Here is a 16,770-nt window from a genome sequence, read left to right on the forward strand (position 1 = left end):
ATGTTATCCACACCACACACACTCACACACACACACACACACACACACACACACACACAGAACCAGAACCAATGGGATATATATACACTGCTCACAAAAAGTAGGGGATATTTTATCACTTCATATTCATTTTTAAATATCCCCTAATTTTTGTGAGTAGTATATATATGAGGGGCTTTGTTAAGGGAACTGGATCATGCAGTTATGCAGGTTGAGAAGTCCCAGGATCTGCTGTCAGCAAGCTAGGCATGAGCACCATGGCCCCAGGACAGCTGGTGCTGTCACTCAGTCTGGGCCTGAGCGTCACAGCCCACAGCATCTGCCCTGATCTGAATCCGGAAGCCTGAGAACCAGAGCTCAGACGTCAGAGGGCAGGAGAGGATGGGTGTCTCAGCTCAAGCAGAGGGAGCACATTCCCCTTCCTCTGCCTTTTTGTTCTATTCAGACTCTCAACTGATTAGATGATGCCCACCATGTTGGTGAGGGTGATCTTCCTTATTCAGTCTACAGACTAAAATGTCGACCTCTTCCAGAGAAGACCCTCACAGTCACCCAGGAACGTCTCAGCATCTGTCTGAGCATTGCTTAGCCCAGTCACATACAATTAACTATCGCACCCCATGGTGGCCCTAACCCCTTAACTCATGTGGAACCTAGGAGCAACCACAGATCAACATCTGAGGTTTCATTTGTGAGTAGCATCTGCCTCTTTTAGGGAATCTGACTCTGTGGAAGGGTTTAGGCATCTGGACAGCCTCAGGATGGAAGCCCCTGAGCAAAAACTCAGGGACATGGACCAGAAGCAGACCTGTCCAACCTGAGATGACACTCATAGCTTTCCCTCCTAGGGTGACAGGTGTCCTTATGGGGTAAACTCAAGATGCTAAGAAAGCATGGGTGAGAAGGGACACTAATCCAGACATGGGCAATGGATAGGATGTGAGGAAAGGCTTCTGAGAGAAAGTGACATCCCAGCTCAAGCCTGGAGGACGATGGAAGACAGACCTAGTAGAGGAGTCAGCGTGGAGAGAGTGTGAGGTAGGAGGGACGACATATGTCACAGCTGGGAGGTGGGGGAGGGGTGTCAGTTCAATAGAGGATAGCCAGAAAGCAGACGGCCAAGAGACACAGACGGGAGGAGAGGCGGGGACTGGATTTCATCAAAGTCTGGACTCTTCTGAAAATGAAATTTTTGACTCATTTGGAAAAAGTACAATGCTAGGCAGATAGAAAGATGAACAGATTGATGGGGTGATGATGGACGAAAGGTCCTAAATATCACAGCAAAGCCTGAAGCAAAACTATGACCTGGACTTGACCAAGACTAGAGTATTCAGTTGGATTTCTGATTCCTTGGTTTCAGAAGGTCAGGGCTGGCGAAGCAGAGCCTGATCCCTGAGACTCAGTGCCCACTGCACACGGTGCACTCAGCCCAGGGACACAGAGAGGTTCCTCTCATCCACCCAACTCTTCTTACCTGCTTTGACCACTTCCTATCAACACACTCCAAATGCCCTGCCTAACAGTTCCAAAGGCCCTTGACCTCCAGATCCCAGAGGAAGGGGCTCTCTCAAGAAGCTCATTGTCTCAAAGAGAAAATTTCTTAATGTAGATACTCAGACTGACTTCTTTTTACATCATCATTTTTTAAAAATGGGGATTTCAAGCAAGTTGCTTTGAGATGCAGTTTGTGGCCCTCAGAAATCTCAGGGGTGCATGGGGCTATCGTCTAGATGTAATGGGGTGGACAGCCCCCTGGGGAGTGGTTCACACACTTGCTTCCAGAGTACAGGCCTGGACCCTGCCTCTGGAGCAGGAGTTTTAAAGTGTGGCTCGAGTGACAGAGAGGAGACCCCTCTATTACCTAGCCTGAAGACTGTCACAGGTCCTTTCGCTTTCCTCTGATACGTCTTTATATCACTGCGAAGAATTCAGCCCATGTGCACACACAAGTCCCCTGATGAGGCCAACAGCCTTGTCCCACCAGTGATGGTGGTGGCTGTGAGGTGGAGAAGGCAGGTGGACAAAGACACACTCAGCACAGGCCTTTGTGCCGCTTCTAAAGGGTAATGAGGGCCTTCTCCATGACCTTTTCTTGGAAGCCTAGAATCTCAACCACAGTCACCTGGCCAGGGGGCTTAAACCCTGTCCCATTGGTTCAGAAAAGTAGCAGCTGCCTCAGCCTCCTGGTGGGAATGCAGATTGGTGCAGCCACCATGGAAAGCAGTATGGAGCTGCCAGCTAGCCCACTTCTAGGAATATATCCCAAGAATCCCAAAACACTAATTCAAAAAATATATGCACCCCTATGTTCATTGCAGTGTTGTTTATTTACAATACCCAAGATGTGGAGGCAGCCCAAGCTCCCATCAGTAAATAAGTGGATAAAAAAAAAGCTATGGTACATTTGCACAAGGGAATACTACTCAGCCATAAAAAAAGAAATCTTACCTTTTGCAACAACATGGATGGACCTGGAGAGCATTATGCTAAGTGAAATAAGCCCGCCAGAGAAAGACAAATACCGTATGATCTCACCCATATGTAGAATCTAATGAACACAATAGAGACAGACTCATAGATACAGAGAACAGACTGACAGCTGTCAGAGGGGAAGGGGTGAGGGGCTGGATCAAAATGGCGAAGGACTAAGCAAAACTCAGACGCAGACAACAGTGTGGTGGTTACCAGAAGGAAAGGGGGTGGGGGAGGTGCAGGAGGGTAAAGGGGACACATGGTGATGGAAGGAGACTTGACTTGGGGTGGTGAGCACACAATATAATACACAGATGATGTGTTATAGAATTGTACCCCTGAAACCTATAAAATGCCATTGTCATTAACCAATGTCACCCCAATAAATTTAATTAAAAACATTTTTTTCTGCCTGGTGTCTCCTCCTCAAAGGGACCCGAGCACAGGTCTGGAGAAGAGCAGCTGTGAGCTGTCTTGGGGTGGCCTGAACCTCCAGAGCAAGCTTGTTCCTTCAGATCTGTCCCCGGAACAGGCTCCCCTCATGGGTGTCCCAACCAGAAGTGTGAGCAAATAGAGTTAAACCGGCTTGACAAGGCAGAGCCCACAGAGATGGTCTCACCTAGGCCTGGTACTGGACAGGTGGGAGACCAGACTCCATGAAGTCAATACCTCAGGGAAGCACACCTGCAAGTGGTTAGAGCCCCAGAGGGGTCTTTACACTATCACGTGCCACAGGCAGAGGGTCCTTGCACCGGAGGAGTCTCAGAAGCCCAGCCCTGTGAAAGCCCCTGCCCCTCTGGAGGCCACATGCCGCCCTCTGGGGTCAGGACTCCTCCCTCCGAGGTCAGGACTCCTCCCTCTGGGGTCAGGACTCCTCCCTCCGTTCTGTGTGAGTCTGCAGCATGGTTGGCTCCAGCACCAACCCCAGGTGACGCCATCCAGCAGAGCCCCTGCATGGCTCTGCCTGGGGCCTCCAGGTGCTGGAAAGCTGGGCACTGGCCTGCCTGCTCTGGCTCCCCCTCTCCAGCCACTGAATGTGGAGGAAAGCTCAGCTCCCCACCAGTATTCCCGCTGGCGCACTGGAAACCCTCGTGGAGGTGGGGGGTTGAGATGCAGCTGACAGAGTGTTATGGGTTTCAGTCATTTAGCAGGAAGTAGGGGCCCAGGGTGAGGCAAATGCAGACACATTTTGGTGTGTTTGAATAGTGGGGTGGGGGCTGAAAAGTGGGGCAGGAGTGGGTGGGTCCTAAGTGCAAGGCCAGTGGAGAAAGAGAAGAAACGGTGGACAGACTCGGGAAGACCACCTCCAGATCGCTACTAACCAGTCGTAGCATCTAGAGCATTTCTGGTTTTGTCCTACTATGGGTGAGCCAAGCACTTCTAAAAATGAAATGTGGAAGAGAGCCCAAGAACCTGCTCTCCAGGTCCATCCGTGTTGTTGCAAAAGGTAAGATGGGGAAGTGACAGGGTTGCCCCCTTGCACGCAGCAGCCCTTCTGGGAGATGCAGGACAACAGGAAGGGCCAGCAGGGAGAGAGAGCCTGCACCCCACCGCACCCCTGGGCCCCACAGGCACAGAGGAGTAGAAAAGAGAAGGGCTCCACCCAGGCAGGTGGGGTGCTGACCCTCCTCGGGAGGGCACAGGTGTCCGCACACAGAAATGCCCCGACCTCCTGGGAACAGGCCCTTGCAGCTCCCTCACCCACTCACCTCGCAGCTTCCTGCCCGGCAGGCCACTAGTAATTTACCTCAAATAATCTCTTTGCTCCCATACGGCCGTCAGTCCTTCTCTACCTCTGAATTCCCTGCAGAGCTAACACAGCTGGCACCCAGCTGGTCCTCATTAACAGCCTTCCTTCTGGACAGGAATCTTCCCACTTCCCCTTTTCCCACCTCCACCCCACGCTCTCCCCGCAGGCAGCTGGCCCAGGAATGGACTCACTTCTCCTTACTTTCCTACGGGCTAGACAGGCAAATGCATACCAAGGAAGGGCAGGTCGGGGCTCTGAGCCTGCAGACCTGACTAGTCTCCTGGTAGAAACTCCCACTGCTAGACGGGGAATCGCAAATTGTCTTGCTACGGTTCTCTTCATCATCCTCCCATAGGAGAGGCTCATTTTGTAGCTTTGAACTCAGACCATGAGTCTCACGGACAACCAGAAATCTGCCAGACCATTACCCGAGGGTCTCTGGCAAGAGCCGCTAACTTCCCAGGTTTCAGCTGCCTCACCTATTAAAAAAAAAAAAAAAAAAAAAGTATTACTGTAGGCATGTGATTAAGCCAGGTGACAAAGTTCCTTCCAATTCTACACTTCTGTGCGATACTGGACCATCTCATTAATCTGTGTATAAAACAGTGACAAAGATTTGAAATAAGAAGACCTGGGGTTCCTGGCCAGGCTCTGGCATTCCCGAGCAGACTGGTTTGGGAAAGTCACTTAATCTCTCTGAACTAATTTTTCTTGCCTGTAAAACAGGCATCATAATAATAACATCTTCACCACGTAGGTGCTGTAAGATATTTAAGTGAGATACCGCATATGAGCAGGGTTGATAAACTGAAAGTAGTATTCAAACGTTATTAATTACTAACAGGTCGTAATGACTGATAATGACTGTGAGAAATGAAAACAACTGTCAGAGTGGGTGGTCAACACTGATCTCAGGTGGAGGCTGGAGGTCTGGCCTCGGTGAGCACAGGTGAGGCGATGGGCCAGCTGCCGGGGCCTCCTCCTCCCTCCCACGCTGCCTCTGCAACTTGACTCCGGCAGACTCCCTGGCAGCCTCTTCCCCGGGTAATCAAGTGGCAGTAAACGGAGGCCCTTATTTCTTAGAGCACGTCAGGCAAAGGAAGCACACGCTCCAGGAATGAATAATCGCTTCTATACCCTTGTAAAAAATGCTGATGAACTCATGAAAAAGTTGTGTTATTGCTAAATGCTAATTGTATTTCCTTAGGTAAGCACCATAAAAAAGTTTCATGGCAGTTTTTAGAAACAGGAGGCAAATTTCATTTCAATTGCTGGAGAGGAGAGAGTTGGGAGAAGCTTAACCAGGAAAATGCTGAGTATAACCTCAAGAAAAAACCTCCCAAAGCCAGAAGGCTGAGTTCTGAAAGAAGAGCTAAGAGCCAAGGAAAGAGGGATTATGTGGGGAAGCCAGACCTCCCTAAGAGAAGGCTGACTACGTGTTTCTCAGAGATGCCACATTTCAGCTCCTGCCCTTTGTTGCAGATCATGACACACAGACTTAACAAATGTAAAGAATTAAACAAAGAAACACATGTCAGAAGTCTGGAGGGATGAGCAGAAGTCTGTTCCAGGGCTTTAAGAAACATGTCTGAAAGGAAAATTGCAATTCTGTCTCTTAATGTGTGTGTGTGTGTGTGTGTGTGTGTGTGTGTGTGTGTGTGTGTGTAAAAGAGAGAGACAGAGAGAGAGACTGGACAGTGACCAAGTATCTCTTCACTTTGAGAAAAGAACTCTGTGGGCCAGTTCACAGAACTGTCATTTAAAACCACGACTGTATTCCAACACCAACCAGAGTGTTCTCCCAATGGCCCCCACTCCTCCCCTGCCTCATCAGGACCAGCCAGAGCCAGGTAAGAACAGGAAGTAGGTGAGACCATCCATGGAGACTGTCTCCATAGGCTTAACCTGGGTTGGCCCAGCCTTGACCCCATTTTCCCAGGGGCCTCCAGAGCCAGGGGCTTCTCTATAGAGTCACTCCCCCCACCACCCACCTGAGAGCACAGGGAGAAGGCAGGGACAGAGAATCCCTGAGCATCCTCCCAGCAGATGGGCACAGGGGCTGGGGAGGGGAGGGGCCAGGGACAACCTCCCAGCTGCTTCCATAGCCCCTTCTCCAGCTCTCCCCACACCCATCAGCTCCCTGTGGTCCCAACTCTGCCCAGCCTTCTTGCCACTGGAGTTCTGTGGTGAGAGAGTAGGTCTAGAAATCAGGGCCCAAGGGGAGAGGCCCTGTGGCCCTGAGGCTCGCCGGTGGGCGGTGACTGTCTCTTGTGCTATGATCAGTGATTTGTGCCCTCTCCTGAACTGGGGTCTGCTGCTTCTCCTCCGTCTGGTGGACCTGCCAGAGACCCCAGGGCATGTGAGACTGCTGTGCAGTAAACAGGAAGAGACAGCAGGAGGAGGAGTGCATCCCGAGCTGACTGACGAAGGAGCTGGCCCCACAGTGTGCCCTACCATGCACAGCCAGGGAACTTCCACGCCACTAACTCACTTCACCACTCAAGAGCTCTCATCGCTACTGCTATCAGAATGGGACCAAAACCACTCCCTTCTCTAGGTTTTTGTAACAGCTGAATGAGAAGATGGACACGTATGTCTGCTGCAATCCATAAAGCTCATTATCCACCCCGCCCCCCATGCCCAACCTTGCAGAAAGATGCTTTTCCTTGTGACACCTTGCTTTTGTAAAGTACTCGATACAAATGCTGTGTTTTTATACACATTCCGTTACATGGCCCTCCTGCTGGGCAGCTGAAGCAGAATGGCTTGCTCAGTGTCACCCAGGATTTAATCAGTTGCCAAACCCAAACTGCTAAACGCTGAGCTCTCTCCAGGCTGTGAGGAGTACAGATGCTCTAAAACCAGGGGCAAGTGAAGGTCACAGATACCTCTGTAAATAGTGTGAGAATCACTCGCACTAGCCTGGCACTGGGCAGCCACTGTGCAGGTCATACCTCACTTGACCATCACAATAGCATGTAAGGCAGCCATAATGGCTACAGCCAGGCCACTGAGGGTTACCAAGTTAGGGACATGCTGAAGGCAGCACTGCAAATGGCAGATCCAGGCTGCAATACCCACACAGATCTGCTCCTCCCCCGTCGGTGCTTGAATGGACAGAAATCTTGTGAGCTCACACTGTGTGCATCCTTTTCCTTACCTCTTCCTCTGGGCAACATCCCTCGCCCCACCCCAGTGTCCAGCCAGGGCCAGGCCTAGGTAGGGTGAGGGTCACAGTTTCTGAGGAGCAGACCCTTTACAAATCTTCCCTCCCCACCCCACACTTCCCCATGCTGTGTCCTGGATCCAATCCAGAAACTCAGCAGCCTTGGCGTAGATGCCAGGGTGCTTGGGTTCTGCACAGCCTCGACCCCAGCTGACCACCCCCACAAGGTGCCATATGCCCCTATCTGGGCACACCGCCCCCCCTCAACCCTCTAAGGCAGGCGTGGCCAACAGTTTTTGCCCCTGGGCCAGATTAGAAAGAAAATTTTTTTCACAGGCCAGATGAAATATTAAAATTAAAAAATGTTAAATACAAAAATGATTTGTTTAAGTAAACAAGATTTTATTATATAATTTGCTTATGAATAAATATGTGAGTGAAAAAGATATTTAATATACAATATTATTTTAATAAAAATATTTTTTAATAAAAATATAATTACATACCGTATAAATATCCAAACTGTATCATAATCAATCGAAACAATATTTAATTAATAGAATGAGCTTGAAGGGGTTATATCGCAAATTAAACAATTATTTCATTTTACAAACAGCCTGGACACGTTTTCAGTAATCAACTGCAGCTATTGTCTATGCTATAATGCCACTTGATTCAGCACACTTGACCACAAAAATAATGAATTGTTTGACCTTGGGTGCGCACTGGCAAACTCCACCTAAAAGAATGTGGGTTTCACATCACCGCTAAACGTCAAATAGTTCATATCAAGTACAGAGGAGTACAGAAGTTGTACATCTTTATAATGGAATTTTTTTTAAAAATAAAGAAGTATTGCAAATCCATTCGACCAATTATTGGAAGTTAACCCTAGATTAGTCACATGTGGAATTCTTTACCGTGTATCACTATCTTAAATATCTTGATTTCCAATAATCAAAGATGCTTCCGCTTCTGAGTAGCTGAGATTTTAAAGTAGCGGAGAATATTAAAAATTTAATCATGGACTGCATAAACTCATTACGCAGGCCGGATCCGGTGGACCGTATGTTGGCCATGCCTGCTCTAAGGCATCAGGCACAGAGACCAGAGAAATAGGCAGTTAGTCCTTCCTGGCAGAGCGGCACCAGGCCTCCCTTGGGAGTAGACCCTCCTGCATCCAGGGGGTCCCATCCTGCCTCCCCCTCCTAGAGAGGCTGCCCAGGCCAGGGGCCATGCCTCAGAGGGACCCCCACCCCTTCCTCTGCCACAGCCCCCATGCTGCCACACCTGCAGGCGTCTGCCCTCCTCTCCAGGTAACGAGCACAGAGCACACGTGGGGTGAGGGCCCCACTGCACAGGCAGGAGCCGTTGCAGAGCTGGGTGCTGAGCAGCGGCACGACGGTGTCTTGCAGCGTGTCTGAGCTGTGGGAGGCAGACAGGAGATGCAGGGACACAGAGCAAGGCCACAGGGCACCAAGCAAGGCCCAGGAAGACAGAGCAGCAACAGGGGAGACAGTTAGAGGACTTGGAGACACAGACGCCCAAAGAGGGGAGCCCAGGGTGGGAGCTGTGGACCCTGGGCAAGGGGGCAAGGGTCTGTCAGACTTGAGGCCTGGAGTGAAGAAGAGGGGCAGAACTCATGCGCACACACTCCTCAGACACTGAGGCCTCAACACTCCCGGGACAAGGGGGCAAAAGGGAGGGGCCTGAGTCAAGAGATCCTCAGGGGCTGTTCTCTCAGAAAGACCCAGACTGGGAAGACTGGGACCCTTAGGTCTGCCAAGGAGGACACCAGAGGAAAATGGGCTGGCACCGCCACACGGCCAGGGGAGATGGAGGTGCTACACCTTGGAGAGGATGCTCCCCTGCCCCACACCCTTGTGCACCCGGGGTCCTGGGCGCTGACTCACTGTGGCTTGGGTTGGTGTAAACCCAGCACTGTGAGCCCCTTGGGAAATCCTGCTCCTGGGCGGGCGGGCACACAGCACCCACGGTGTCTGTGAAAAGGCAGGGCCTGGGCCCTGCAGTGTCTGCTCGCTCCCCCGAGCCTGGGCAGAGGCTAGGGCTGGCAGGCCCTCCTCGCCCCTTCTCAAACAGGCCTGGCTCCTGGTCTCCAGCCAGTGTTCCTGCACAGCTGTGTGGCTGTGCACTGAACCACCCTGGGGCTCACCTCTCACACAGAGACAATGTGAAAGTGCAGTGGGCAGGGTGCCCTCTGGGCTGGGCCGTGTCCACACTGCACACCCCCACTGAGCCCTAAGTGAGAACGGAAATTCTGAGTGTCTGTACCCAACGTGTCCTAACGTGGACCCATTTCAGATTTTCCCGGGTGTTCTGTCCTTTCTGAGGCAAGCGTGTGACACGGCCTACAGGTGGAACCCACACAGGTTCTTTGGTAGTGCTCAGACATGCCGTTAAATAAACAGAGTCACTTGTGGAGAGAGTGGTCCCTCTAACTGCATCACGGAGAAGGCTCCACGGGGTGCTCCTCTGTGCCTTTCTTAATGCTTGTGGCCTCCGGCAGAACGCAGAGAGCAGGCCCGGCCTGCAGTCCTGCAGAGGGCGGCACCTCGCCAGAGCCAGGGCGCTGCTTGTTTTCACTCTGTGTGCCTGAGTAATATTGGTTCTCCAGTTGGTGACTTCAACTTCCTCTCTCAAATGTATTTAAGTCAACTTAGAAATATTAACTGTTGAACAACAGTTTTGCGATTACCTATATATGATAATATTTGAGAAAGGACTCTAGCAACAACTGTTCCTCAGGAAACAGGCAGCAGTGGGAGGGAAGAGTGCTGGGTGTTTGTCAATGTTTGCACGTGAGTGTGTGTGCTGTGGGCATGTGTGCGTGGGAGTCAGTGTGCATGAGTGTGTGTGCTGTGGGCATGTGTGTGTGGGAGTCAGTGTGCATGAGTGTGTGTGCTGTGGGCATGTGTGTGTGAGAGTCAGTGTGCATGAGTGTGTGTGGTGTGGGCATGTGTGCGTGGGAGTCAGTGTGCATGAGTGTGTGGTGTGGGCATGTGTGCAACAGAGTGAGAGTGCACGTGTACTTGTGTGAGCACTGCACAGGAATGTGTGCATGCTTCTGTGAGTGTGCGGTTCTGTAGGGAAGTGTGCACGTGCACGTGAGTGTTGAGGAATTGCCCTCCTAGGAGAGATGCCATAGAGGGGACGCCTGTCTCTAGAGTGAAGACACCAGGCTCAGGAGCTGTTTGCCGTGTGGACTTGAGGAATCACTTCCCTCACTAAGTTTGGTGTCCTTATCTGTATGTACTTGCCTCATGTACCTGCCAAGGTCGTTATGACAATTGAGTTATGACATTGTGCTCACCCGCGATCACCACCCCTCGCTCCTGCATAGCCCCCTCCAAGTTTCACAACAAACAGGGAAGGGCCTGTGTGATGTGGTAACTCAAAGCCGAGTCAGAAGAAGGTCTATCATCCCGTTTCCACACGTACTATATGTGATCCCGGGGGGTCATTTCCCCTCTTTCAGCAGCCACTTCTTCACTGTAACGTGACAATCACACCAACTTCCCAGCTCACCCCCAAGCAAAGAGGGCCCAAGAGCTCATTTGCTCATCGTTCATCCCTCATTTCCAACCAGTATTTATTAAGCACTCGCTGCGTTCCAGGACTATCTAGGCCATGGGGACAAGGCAGTGGGAAGATGGACAGAGGCTCAGTGGCAGACCAGAGTGAGGGCCCCTGCTCCCGAGGAGCTGACCAGCTGAAGGGGAAGAGAGACACTGAGCAGACAAGCACACGGAAGGTAGCTCCACTAGCTCCCCTGCAACGGGAGTGGTGAGAAACATTAGGAAGCACAGGATGCGTGAGTGTGGAAGCATTTTAAAAACTCAAAAACTGGACCAACGTGAAGAACCAGTGATGGTATGCTCACTGCTGTTCACACAGAGCTGTACCTGGCATGAGCAGCGAAATTTCACAAACACCATTGTGCCCACTCAGGGCGAACATGGGGGGAGGGGAGCAGACAGTAGGACGTGGACGTTTTATATGGATGCACCAACAGCCAGACAGAACAGGTGCCCAGGGCGCTCTCCTCCCCAGCAGCCCTGGGACTTGCCTGTGCACGCAGTGTGCGGGGTCACCAACCAGTGTGCGGAGTCACCACCCAGTGCGGGGCCAGCACAGAGCCCCCACACGTGTGCCGGGAGCCCAGGGCCACACTGGCCTGCCGGGGCCAGCGCCCAGGAACCGCAGCCTGCTCACCAACTATCCGGGAAGCCAGGGGCCTCGTGCCACACACTCTGTGAACAGAGACTCACAGGTGAGATGGGAAGACATGGAGCCAGCATCAGCATGTCCTCACTCTCGGGAACTGCGGCCCAGTGGACAGCGTTCACTGACTATTCCGGTCCCAAGTGTGGATGCTGGAAAGTAGAAATGCCGATTACACACCAGCCGGCTCCACAGGGCATGTACTCACTGAGAGCAGGGACAATGGCTGCATTATTTTTGGAGCCCCGACACCCCACAAAGTGCCTGTCAAAACAGGGGTGTGTGCATGGATGTGTAGAAGGACCGATGAAGCGATGGAAGGATGCACAGGAACACAGATGAAAGCAAGCACGTAGGCTGTGTCCTTAGTCTCCTGAGCTGCTACCTGGTTGCTACCCAGGAACAATATCACCTTTCGGGCTCTCCAGAAGAAAGGGGAGTGAGTGTCAGAGGCCAAGGCCGGTTCAGCAAAAAGCACGTCTGCCCAGACCAGTGGCAGACTCAGACAGGGCTCTGCTGGGCTGAGCTGTGTCCTCAAGAAGGGGCCCCCCAGGCAGATGGCAGGTGAGAAAGGAACCCCAGCCCAGAGCCCACTGAGCCTCTCTCTGGGGCTCTTCCACATGCAGGGTGGGGATGGGGTGGGGAGAGATTCCTTCCTTCCACTGCTACCTTCCTGGAGCCAAGACGTGACTCACCAGAGCACTCGAGGGAAACAATCTGGCGAGTGCAGTTGTCCCTGTGAAACAGAGGCACCAGCAAGAAACTGGGCGGAGACCCACTGGAGGCTGAGCACCCACCCAAGGGCACGGAGGAAGGGTGGGGTCACTGGGCACCTCTCTTGTAGCCACATCTGCCACCCACCCCACCCAAGCCCCTAGGCCCCTTCTCATAGCAGGTCTCCAGGACAGCACACCGGGACACTACCGGGACTTTGGGTCCTTGAGGGTTGATTTGGACAGGGCTCAAAGTTACAGATCAAGTATTCATCAACAAGAAAGCCCAGCTCTTCCCACTAAGGAGTGAGTGAGTGTGTGGTGAGGGAAAACAGGACTCTGCCGGGGCTTGTCTCTGTCCCAAGCCCTCTCCCCAGCCCTGCATATCCACATCCTTGCTGTCCTCTTTCCCCTCCTGTCCTTAGCAGAAACCTCAGGTCCTTTTGAACAAAACCCCCTTCTCTTTCTTTACTCATCTACCCCCAGCAGCCCAGTGCCTGGATCCTCGGTCTCTTCTAGGTTCCCAGACACGCAGCCCTCTGGGCCCTCCTGACAGAGTCGGTCCCACCCCTGACTCCCCGCTGCCTGGTCAGGTGTCTCAGATAAGGAAGCATTCGGGAAAGGTGGTGCACAGGTGAGAGGCTTTGGAGCAGTGATGGGGTGGGTGCTCAGCCTGCCCAGGAAGGTGCTGGGCAGCCAGGAGCAGCCCAAGCATAGGGCAGACCCGCTCGGTGTGTGCCTACCCACAGGACTTGGGACAGGCCTGCTCCCTCCCAGAGCCCTCTTCCCTGGAGGGGCTCCAGGCTCCGCGCAGTTCTTAGAGCACGTCGACCATCTCTTTCCTGAGACACCAGAATTCTTCAAATTAAATGTGGCAGGGAGAGAGGGCACTCAGGTTGCAGGCAGAAGTTCAAGACTTGGTTTGTCTGCTTATTGTTTCTGTGACCTTGGACACGGCCCTTTACCTCATCAAGCCTCAGTTTCCCCACCTGTAGAGTGGGAATGAGAGTACCCTGCGAATCCTTGGTAATAATAACCCACCTGCAACTCTTGAAAGGGGCGTGTGAGATCACGGATGGGAGACCTGGATCAGCAGGCTCGCAGAGCCGAGTGTGTGATTTGGGGCTGGGAGGCACTCCTCTCTGTCCTATCGAACATGGCCAATATCCTTGCCACCAGGCTCCCACGACAGGGAGGTTTTTGCTGGACTGCTCACCAGGAAGTAAGGCTCCCCACTCACCCTCTTCAGAAGCCCTACCTGGGCTGCCACACATCCTCCAGGAGGCCTCCCTGCCTAGGTGAGAGCTGAGCAAACTCCTGGGAGCTGTTGAGTTGGATGTCAGTCAGGTTCACTCCCCTGTGGTGCGTGAGTCTTGGCAGAAGAAGAAGACAGAACAGGAGGAAGTCACCTTTAAACCGCAGCATGAGGGGCGGGGTTGACAATTGGACCAATACTCTTATTGACCAATGTCACCCCATTAAATTTAATTTCAAAATAAAAAACTTTTTAATGAAAATAAAAAATAAGAAAGGCAAAAAAATTAATAATAAGTAACTTTATTTGTATAGCATGTTAGTTAACCTTGTGTTGTAACCAAGTGCTTTTAAAGGTGGTCCCTCACTCAGCGCCGTGGCAGCCTATGAGGTGAGTGTGGCCATCCTCCCGTTCTGCAGAGAGAAAACGAAGGCACGGAGTTTAAGCAACCTGCCTAAGATTCACACACTCTGCAAGTGACGGACCCAGAACCAAGTCCGTGTCTTCTGATCTCAAGTCTGTGGCAGTCCCGGTGATGGTTACCACGTACTGCGCTGCTGTCTCCAGGCTCCACGCTGAGTTCTTTTACGTGTTAGCTCGCATCAGGCTTACAGCGCCACCCAGTAAATATTTGTGTCTCCATGTTATAGAGAAGGAACTGGAGGATCACAGGAGTAATGAGCCCAGAGTCCTACAATGACCAAATGGCAGGCTCCAGGCTAATTCTAACTTCTCTAGGTGCTTCTAACCCCAGTGCACAGTGTGGTGCCTCCTGATCCTCAGCTCCCACCCAGAGAGGAGAGGACCATGCTGGGGAAGGGGAGACAGTGTGTAGGGATGTTCCCAGCCCTCTAGGTGGCCACTGGGCAAAGACCCCTACCTGTCACACCAGGTGTCCCCACATACCTGGCTCCTCTTCTCCCTGTCCAGCTCACTTTGCCCCAAATGTGAGCTGCTGCTACCCCTCCTGCCAGCTGTGGCTCCTGGCCATGCCCCCCTCAGAGGTCAAGAGCATCCCAGGGAGTGCTGACTGCCCCAGCCAGAGATCAGCTGGACGGCAGTGAGGTCCTGGCCTTCCATGTTGGTCCTCTCACCCCAGGCCACAAGCGGGATGGGGAGGGGGGTCTCAGAGCTGTAAAGGGACCCAGGGCTGGGGTAGGAGTCTCAGAGTCTTGGGGATGTGATCCACCTCTTCTGGAAAGCGAGGGGAGCAGGGCACTCGCACTGTCAGCCTCTGAGCAGCTCAGAGTCACCTCCTCATCCTGCCAGGTCCCGGGGATGGGCCAAGGGGCAGCTGGCCACAGATACAGCACTTCGGAGGACAAGGACAAGGACAAGGAAAGGGTCACAGAGAAGAGGCTGGAGGAGGGAGGGATCCCACGACAAGACTCGTGTTGCTGCGGGAGGCAGAAGCAGCTCCCGGGGACTCAGTATCTACCCCCGCCTTAGGCAGGTCCCCACCTAGCGTGCTGACGAGGGGCACAGCGCTCTCTCCGTTTCTGCCATGGAAAGAGTCCTAGGAAAGGTCTGAGCAGGGCCTCTCTGGATCACCGTCCCAGTTCTGGGTACCTTTCCCTGTCGAACTAGAATTTAGAGCCTGACTCTCCAGCTGCAGTTCCATCTGTCTCCCCATGGACACCCAGCACAGACGAGAAAAACACTCGTCCACCTGCTATAACACCTGCTCACACCCGCTCCTCCCTTCCAGTGTCCCCCAGACCTTGTACTCTGTCCCTCCCAGACCACCGAAGGGGCCAGCACTGACTGACCTAGGAGCCGCAAGCCGACACTCACACCAGCCAGCAGCCCCAGGGCTCCCAGCGTCACATAGCCACACCGCCTGGAGCACCAGCGCCCTCCCTGCCCAAGAGACTGTGGGGGACGGTGGAACCACTTCTGGGTGCCCTGCTCCTGCCTGAGGCACCACTGCAGGGCTAGGCAGTCCCCGAGCTGCAGGGGGACCTGCCACCTCCCCTGCCATTACCCCTGAAGCCCACAAAGCCCGCTCATTCCCCAAAATGGGAAACAGAGAGTAAAATTAGGTCTGGGATAAATAGCAAGATGGACAGTCATTTGGGGCTGACCCACGGAGGATCCAGGAATGAAGAGCATCTGGGGGAGGTGTAGGAAGACTATCCCTCACTGCCCCCACCCCCTTATTGCCCTATGGCCCAGTCTGGCCTACCAGGTTGCTGCTGGGTGTCAGGCCCCTGCTCTGAGTGTCTTGGCTCTGCTATGAAGCCCCTGGGTCCTGGGCCCTCCTCTGCATACTCAGCCTCCGTAGGGACGTGGCCATCCAGAATCAAACTCTGGGGAAATCGTTAACAATCAGATGCCCACACCAAGGAGACAAATCACAGCCTACTACAGTACCCACTCTCTAACGTCTGCTGTGCCCTCACTGCCACTTGCAAGCCTCCCTTCATCTTGGGGACTTCCTCTGTGCTCCCACAGATGCCCCTCCAGGCCCCTTGCTCTCTGAGAGCCCCCACCCCATCCACCTTACTCTGACACAGCCAGGGCATGTCAGAGCAGACTTGAACCCAGATTGGGCTGATGCCAAAGGTCACGGTGTTCACCACCCCTAAACCTCACCTCCCACAGTGTGGAGCATGAAGGGTACCTGCTGAATCCCTAAACATCTGCCCTCGGGCCCCCCAGATCCGGCCCTCCTTTGCTCCCTACTATCTCAGGGGAAGAAGCGCCCTCCCCAGTTTGCCGTCCATTCAGCCATTCAGCAAACAGGTTTAGCGGGGGATACCGCGAGAAAGTAAAGTTACATGGGCCTCTGGCATCGCTGCCTAAGAGAATGTGCACGTGAGTCCTGAAGATAAGTCATGCAAACAAAGCAGTGCACCTTACCGGGCAGGAGTCAAGTTCAGGTAAACAACCATTGGCACTGGTACCAGTGAGAGCTTACTTCTGACCTGGGATATTAGAAAAGACCTCCCAGAAGAGAGGACATCTGACACAGGGTTGGACCTGACATGGACAGGCACTGGGTATCCCAGGAAAAGAGGTCAAAGGGGCCAAGGTGTGGGGCTGAGAAGGCACTGAGCAGACCTGCTCTGACTAAGGGAAGTGGAAACTGAGGTCTTAGAAAACGCTCTGTACCCAGGGTTCACAGTTGGGTCTACAGCCGCGGTGTGAACTTGACAACTCACCATCT

At 52.9% G+C, this 16,770-nt stretch overlaps 1 protein-coding gene across 1 annotated transcript; it reads right to left on the reverse strand.

The window, feature by feature from the left end:
- Nucleotides 1-281: 281 nt before the first annotated feature.
- Nucleotides 282-16,396, reverse strand: TMPRSS5 (transmembrane serine protease 5). Its single transcript, XM_066252754.1, is given in 13 exon segments — nt 282-343; nt 6,355-6,406; nt 7,508-7,660; nt 8,152-8,158; nt 8,682-8,823; nt 9,305-9,442; nt 12,329-12,369; nt 13,605-13,718; nt 13,969-14,014; nt 14,791-14,913; nt 15,371-15,535; nt 15,787-15,910; nt 16,382-16,396. Coding segments are annotated over 13 exon segments (1,182 nt in total).
- Between the last annotated feature and the right edge of the window lie 374 nt (nt 16,397-16,770).

Source organism: Saccopteryx bilineata, chromosome 1, assembly GCF_036850765.1.
Source record: "Saccopteryx bilineata isolate mSacBil1 chromosome 1, mSacBil1_pri_phased_curated, whole genome shotgun sequence".
In the NCBI taxonomy this organism is placed as follows: Eukaryota; Metazoa; Chordata; class Mammalia; order Chiroptera; family Emballonuridae; genus Saccopteryx; species Saccopteryx bilineata.